Source organism: Panthera tigris, chromosome D1 (assembly GCF_018350195.1).
Source record: "Panthera tigris isolate Pti1 chromosome D1, P.tigris_Pti1_mat1.1, whole genome shotgun sequence".
Lineage (NCBI taxonomy): Eukaryota > Metazoa > Chordata > Mammalia > Carnivora > Felidae > Panthera > Panthera tigris.
The window spans coordinates 53,839,960-53,847,500 of NC_056669.1; the positions used below are offsets into that span (position 1 = coordinate 53,839,960).

At 36.5% G+C, this 7,541-nt stretch overlaps 1 protein-coding gene across 2 annotated transcripts in view; it reads left to right on the forward strand.

The window, feature by feature from the left end:
- The window catches only part of INTS4 (integrator complex subunit 4), a 124,378-nt gene that overhangs the window by 58,945 nt on the left and 57,892 nt on the right, over positions 1–7,541 (forward strand). For both annotated transcript variants that reach the window (XM_007079053.2, XM_042957511.1), the window contains exons 9-10: positions 3,503–3,574; positions 5,283–5,457. In XM_007079053.2, the coding sequence (XP_007079115.2) occupies positions 3,503–3,574; positions 5,283–5,457 (247 nt within the window). The remainder of the gene's footprint in view (positions 1–3,502; positions 3,575–5,282; positions 5,458–7,541) is intronic.

Here is a 7,541-nt window from a genome sequence, read left to right on the forward strand (position 1 = left end):
TTTCAGACTGTGTTCATCAACTGAGTATAGTTGCTGTCTTCAAAGAGTTGGCAGTCTGGTAGGTTGACATAAACAGTCAGTTATAATACCTGGTACTCCTAGGAAAGAGAGCACCTAACACATTGACAGAGGCTTCTTGGGGGAGGTGATTTCTGAACTGAGTTTTGCAGGATAAATATGAGTTGGCTAAGTAGATAAGGAAGGAGAAAATATAAGCAGATACAGAAGGAGTACAATTGTCATGCATACTAGTATACTAAACTACAATATCATACTAAAGTATAAGCAGTTTAATATATCTTGGTTGTGGGGGGATAATGTTAAACGTGTGGGATGTGCAGCAAGATAAAGCTCAAGAGGAAAGCAGAAGCCAGGTTCTTCAAGAACTTAAATGATAAGGCTTTAGATTTAAGTCCATCTTGCACAAAAAAATCAAGTCTCCATTCTCCTTGGCTTCTAGCAGTATGAAAAATTTAAGAAGTAGGCTGTTTCAGAAAATTCAAAACCATGTGGAAAGTCAGTTTGTAGTTATCCGTAACTTTCCCACTGAGGCAAAGAAAGTTGATTGCAAGTATGCAGCTCCATGGGACGATTTAGAATACAGTCATTACTGTGAAATTAATCATGGTAATTGGTGTTTTATTTAGAATATAGTTTTTAGTTCAATGACTTCTGCTTAAGATGTTTGATCTTTCTTACTCAGTAATGGTTCAACCTTCTTTATAAGACTCCAGAAGTGTTTGACCTTAAAGATGATAATATTTTCAGATAGATTGTAGGTTAAGTCCATAGCCATAAGGGCTAGTCTTTCCCAGGGCAAATGCACATGTCTTTGTCAGTGGCAGTTTTACGTTTCACATGGTAGTTTTTTGTTTTTTTGTTTTTGGGGGGTTTTTTTTGGCGGTGGGGAGGGGGGGTGGGTTACTTTTCTTTATCACTTAATTGGGTAGAAGCTGGAGGCTAGTGCAGATTTACATTATTATTGAACAGTTATAATTGAGCAGTTTTTGTTCCGAAAGCAGGTTTGGCATACTTGTTTGTTAAATATGGTTTTCTTAGTGTTATAAATATAAATTGTTAAATAGTACTAGCACAGTTGGAGAGACCTTACCTGAATGTATTTGTCTTGGTTAAAGTAGACAAGAATGTAGATGTTTTTCTGCTTGGTGAGATATACCTGACGATGAATTCCTCTTTCTGGTCACATCTACTCCTCTAGCACTTTCATGAATGATGCCATCATTTACCCAGTTGTAAACCCAGAGGCATTTGGGAATTCTTTCTGTGTCCAGTATCCACGGAGTTATCAGCTCTTACCAGGACTGTCTTCTTGACCTCTTTTGAATCTCTCCCTTTTCTATTTCCACTGTTTGTACTAGTTTAGATCCCAACATTTTTTGAGTGGGTTACTATGTCATAGAGCTCTTGGTATTTGTGGACTAAAATGGAAAGCTTCACATAGTCTCAAGATAGCATGGGAAATTTGTTGCAAATAATGATATGTAAATTTTTGAGGCTGGAATTTGAATACTACTCCCTGTCTGCTACTGTGTCAGGAGAGAGCTCGGCTAAAGGAATTGGAGGAGAGCATTGAGACTAGGGATTTGAGTAGTTCACTGTGAAGTTATTAAAACTTCATTCTTGGGGCACCTGGCTGGCTCAGTTGATAGAGTATGCGACTCCTGATTTCAGGGTTGTGAGTTCAAGCCCCGTGTTGCATGTAGGTCTTCTTAAAAGACAAAACAAAACAAAAATTTGATTTTTATAGGAAAAAAAAGTGCCCCCTAAAAATCCAACTGTTAATGCTGGTGGTAAAACTAAACAGAAAATTAAAGGAGATCTTAAAAATTTATAGTTCTTATTCATAAAATTGATGTTTGGATTAAAAACATGACTGTTGGATTTGATATTGGCTCAGATCTGTGTGACAAAGAAGGCCATCAACTGTACCATGTAGAAATAAGAAAAAAATTTGAAACTACTTACGTGAAAATAGTTCAACAGTTGCTCTCCTGGTGTTGTAGGAAAGGTGTTAACTTGGGTGAGGATATTCCCAAAGAACATGTAACTATCTATGGAACATGCGATTGGAGGAAAAAAAAGTCCGAGCCTGTATAAGCATTTACATATTTACTGACTCAGGAATTAGAGAAGATTGCCAATATATTCCTTAAGAATGTCTAGGACCTGCTCTAATAGCCTGCTAACCCATCCCTCTGCTTCATTTTGATTCTTTCTGGTCCATTAGCCACATTGTTGCTAAGAGGATGTTTATGAGGTGTAAATCTGTGTTTCACCCTTATTTGAAATGAGCAAGTTACCAAATTTCTCAGCCTCAATTTCTCATCTAAAAAATGAGGATATTTCAAGGTGCCTGGCTGTCTCAGTCAGTAGAGCATGCAACTCTTTTGGTCTTGGGGTCATGAGTTTGAGTCCCACGTTGGGCGGAGTGATTACTTTAAAAAAAAAAAAAAAAAAAAAAAAGGATAATTTACACTATTTGGGGGATTATTAGAAATAAAAATTTTAAATACAAGTAAAATATTTTGTATAATTTTGAGCTCACTGTTTAAAAAAGATTGTCTAGTTATTATTCATAATTATGGCAAAGCCCTCACCATAACAAACACAAAAAAGGATATGAGAGAGGCCTTTTATGATCTGTTCCCTTGCTGTCCTGCCTCATTTTTGGCACCACTATCCTGTGTTTCATTCACTTGATGGTTCCCTCATGGCATTCTCTCTTTATGCATTTGCACTTGTGATTACTGGTTCCCCAAATAGATCTCTCCCTGCCTCCACCCTGTATTTCTTATTCTCTGAGTTTCCCATAGTATCCTTTATATATGTATTATAACATTTTATACATAATACAGGTATCTCTTTACTTACCATTTTCCCTCACTAGTCTGTGAGATCATTGAGTGTAGAATTGATGTCTTATTTTTGTATGCTCTTCCTGGTTACTGGAGGCATATAGTTAAATGGTTGCTCAGTAAATATATCTTTATTGAATGAGTGAGTGAATGAAACAAATGATGGAAAGAATAGGATGAAAAGGAATGGAGAAATAGTGGAGAGTAGTGGTTAAGGCAAAGGATTCTGGAACCTGGGTTTATAGCCCAGCTCTGTAAATTACCTGTGACTTTGAATGAGTCACCTAACCTTTTTGTGCGTTCTTTTCTTTTTTCTTTTTAACTTTTCTTTTTTCCCCCATATATAAAATGGGACAAATAATAGTATTTACTTCATAGGGGGACTAAATTAGTTAATATATTTATAAATGGTGTGTGACACATAGTAAGCTCTGTTTAGCTGCTTGCTGCTATTGCTAATGTTTTTTTTTTTTTTATTTTGCTGATGATTCAGAACTCATAAGCATCTTTGCTATCGAGAATAATGTTATCTTTATGCATTTAAGTTGGCTGCAAACTTTGAATTTTAAGATAATATTCAGGTCTTAAAAGTTGTTTAATTTGCTCTGGATTCTTTGTTTTTACAGGGCTCTATGGAACAAGTCAGTTCTCATTTCTTGGAGCAGACACTTGACAAGAAGCTTATGTCAGATCTTAGGGTAACTTGAAATCTTTGTTGTTTAAATTGGGTTTCTGTAACCATTATCAGTGTAGCTATATGCCGAGTGGTGTTGGTTTAGTTTTGCAACCCATATATTTGTTAAGTAAATGTTGGGTGACTAGATTACATTTTAGTTTAAAAATCTTAATAACTTGAACCAAATTACAAGTTACTTCATTAAATTTTAAATTATTTTAATGAAATACTTTACACAAGTTGTGTCTTATATAGAAACTACAAAGGTCTGGTCTTATTTTATGAGACTGTAGGATATGTTAGGATTCCTTTTCCAGAGTTTCCATGGAAAAGTGAGTAAATTCTTTCTCTAAACAGTAACAGTGCCTCTTATGGAATGCCTTGACTGTGTTAGTTCTCCGACATAATTGTCAGGACTGTGTACAAGTTAATATATCATTATCTTAATTTGTAAATTATAAAAGTGATAATAAAGAATTACAGAATCTTTGATAAATAGAAGGAAAAGGGAAGCAACTTACCCATATTCCCGCTGCTATAACACAGTGACTTGTCATTTTGGTACTTTTCTCTCCAGCTCTTATGCATGTTGTAAACATTGAATCATTGTATTCAGATAATTTTGTAGTCTACTTTTTGCATTTACCACTACATCATATGCTTTTTTTTCAGAGAGTCAGCTTTATACTTATCATTTTTACTGTTGTATAATATCTTAAGTTGATGTGACATAATTTTTTAACCCTGTGTTATATAGATTCTCCCAATTTTTCTACCATTTTAAATTACATAAAGAATATCATCTTCATGCATATTAGATCTTGTCTTCTTTTGAGTCATTCCATAAGATAAATTCTTAGGAATGGTTAGAGAGTTTCTGTCTATGCTTAATGAAACATTACCATGTGGATTCCTGAAGGTCATTGCCTTAATTTGAGGTTGGTGATTGATTAAGTGTTCCTTGTGTATACTAGAGTAGAAATATAAAAAACAACATGCTTATGGTGAATGGTGAAGGATGAGTAATGCAAGGGTTTCTAAGATACATCACAGAGTGTAAACTTGATCTGACCCACATCCTTGTAGGCTTAGGTGCTATATTTCATCAGTGCCTTTGAGATGATCAGCCACAAGGATGTGGACTCACACCAGGAAGATTCATAAGAGGCTGATACATAAAGCAGAATGACAGTACATTCATGCTGAGAAACATAACTCAATTTAATTGGATATTTACTTTAGTTGGCCAGTATATTCCTGTTTAGGCAGTCTATATAGAAAGGGAATTTACTAGAAGGTTGTATGGTAAGTGCAGTGTTGCTCAAATAAAGCACAGTGTTACCAAATTCAGACTTACGTCTATTGGGACTAAACAAAAATTCTTTTCTAGGGTCAGTGTTATTATCTACTCAGGATGGTGTGGAGGGACACTGCTATTATTTTCCTCTCTAGTTTTCCTTTTCCTGTGTTGCCATGGTGAACAACCACCTGTCTGATCAGCACATTCTTTTGCTATCTTCAATAAGAATACTACCAGCCGTGACAGACCTGTGACTTTTAGTCTTACTTTAAGTTGAATTTACAGTTCTTTGCTCTGGTTTATTATTTTCTTTTGAAAATGTTAAATCTCAGAGAGCAATCTTATTTCCTACCTTCCCATGTTCCCAAGGTACATCTTACTGTTCCCTCATGAACCTCCTGCAAGTGGTAATTGTCATTGTCCTATACAGAGAAAACGCACTGCACACGAACGTGCCAAGGAACTTTACAGTTCAGGGGAGTTTTCCAGCGGCAGAAAGTGGGGAGATGATGCTCCCAAGGAGGAAATAGATACGGGAGCTGTGAACTTGATTGAGTCAGGAGCTTGTGGAGCCTTTGTTCATGGATTGGAAGATGAGATGTATGGTAAGTATGAGTGCGTAATAATAACGGTACCCATTTACTGAGTGATGGCTATGTATTGGGCATCGTACTGGTTAATATACATGTATTGTCTCCTTTAGCCTTTATAGTCACTCTATGAAGTACCTACTATTATTTAATTTTAAAAACAGAAGATTGAGGCCCAGGTGGTGTAATACAGTGGTAAAGAGCACGGACTTTGGGTTCAGTCAATCTGGATTCAAATTCCAGCATTTCTATATGACATGGTTGATTATAAGTGTTTCTGAATTATGAAAATCCAATGAGGTTATATATATACAAAATACTTGGCACAGAACATGACCCGTTTATAGTAAGCACTTAATAATTGGTAGTAAAAATTGATATCATTGATATTGATAACGGTAACTTGTTTTTGATCATCCAGAGGCAATATTTAAACCCAGGTATGTCTGACCTCAAAGCTTTTATTATTATGACTAATGAAAACTTTCTTTCACCTTCTTTTTGAAAGATATTTCACTGGAAATTGAATTCTAGATTAATGGGGTTTTTTTTTTTTTTTTTATCAGTCTTGTAAAGATGTTCCACATTTTCTCGTTTGCATTCTGCTGCCATTTTTTTTTATATTTGTTCTGTATATGATGTGTCTTTTTCTAGCTGCTTTTAGGATTTTTTTCTTTATCACTAGCTTTAAGCAATTTAATTACACTGTGCCTTGGTGTAGTTTTCATGTTTCTTATGCTTGAAGTTTGTTGAGCTTCTTAGATCTGTGGATTTATAGTTTTCATCGAATTTGGAAAATCTTCGGCCCATTGTTTCTTTATATACTTTTCTGGCCCCATGTTCCTTTGGAGACTCCAATTACACATACATTAGACTACCGAGGTTGTCCTGTAGCTCACGGGTGCTTCATTCCTATTTTTTTTATTTAATTTTTTTTTTTCTTTATTTTAGAGAGAGAGGAGGGGAGATGGGCAAAGGGGGAGAGAGAGAGAGAGAGAGAGAGAGAGAGAGAGGGAGGGAGAGGGAGAGGGAGGGAGAGGGAGAGGGAGAGGGAGGGAGAGGGAGAGGGAGGGAGGGGGAGGGAGGGAGGGGGAGGGAGAGGGAGGGGGAGGGAGGGGGGGAGGGAGAGGGGGGAGAGGGGGAGGGGGAGAGGGAGAGAGGGAGAGGGGGAGAGGGAGAGGGGGAGGGAGAGGGAGAGGGAGAGAGGGAGAGGGAGAGAGAAAGAGAAAGAGAGAGAGAGAGAGAGAGAGAGAGAGAGAGAGAGAGAGAGAATATTTTAGCTAGGATATATGCTTAGCATGGAGCCTGCCTTAGAGCTCCATCCCATGACGCTGGGGTCATGACCTGAGCTGAAATCAAGAATCAGACACTCAATCGACTGAGCCACTCAGGTGCCCCATTCATTCCTGTTTTCTTTTAGTCTTTTTCTCATTTCATTTTGGTATTTATTGCTTTGTTTTGGAGTTAACTCATCTTTTCTTATGCAATGTGTAATCTGATTTTAATCCCACCTAGTGTATTTTTCATCTCAGACATTGTAGTTTTCATTTGTACAAGTTCAATTAGAATTTGGTTTTGTTTAGGGGCGTCTGGGTGGCTCAGTCAGTTGAGTGTCTGACTCTTGATTTTGACTCAGGTCATGATCCCAGGGTTGTGGATTGAGCCCCGCATCGGGCTCCATGCTCAGTGTGGAACCTGTTTAAGATTCTCTCTCTGACCCTCTCCCCAACTTGTGCATACTCTTTCTCAGAAAAAAAAAAATAAGAAGAATAAGAATTTGAGTTTGTTAAGTATCTCATACATATCTTCTTAATCTGCTTGGTCTTTTCTTTAACTTTGTCAACAGAGAATACATTTACAATAACTATCTTAATGTTTTTGTCTGCTAATTCTACAATTTGTGTGATTTCTTTGTTCGTTTGGTTGATTGATTTTTCTTCTCCTTATTAATTATATTTTCCTACTTCTATGCATGCATAGTAATTTTCAATTGGATGCCAGCCATTGTGAATTTTACTTTATTGGGTAATGAACATTGTTATATTCTTAATAGATACTTTTTTTTTAAATTTTTAATGTTTATTTTTGAGAGATAGGGA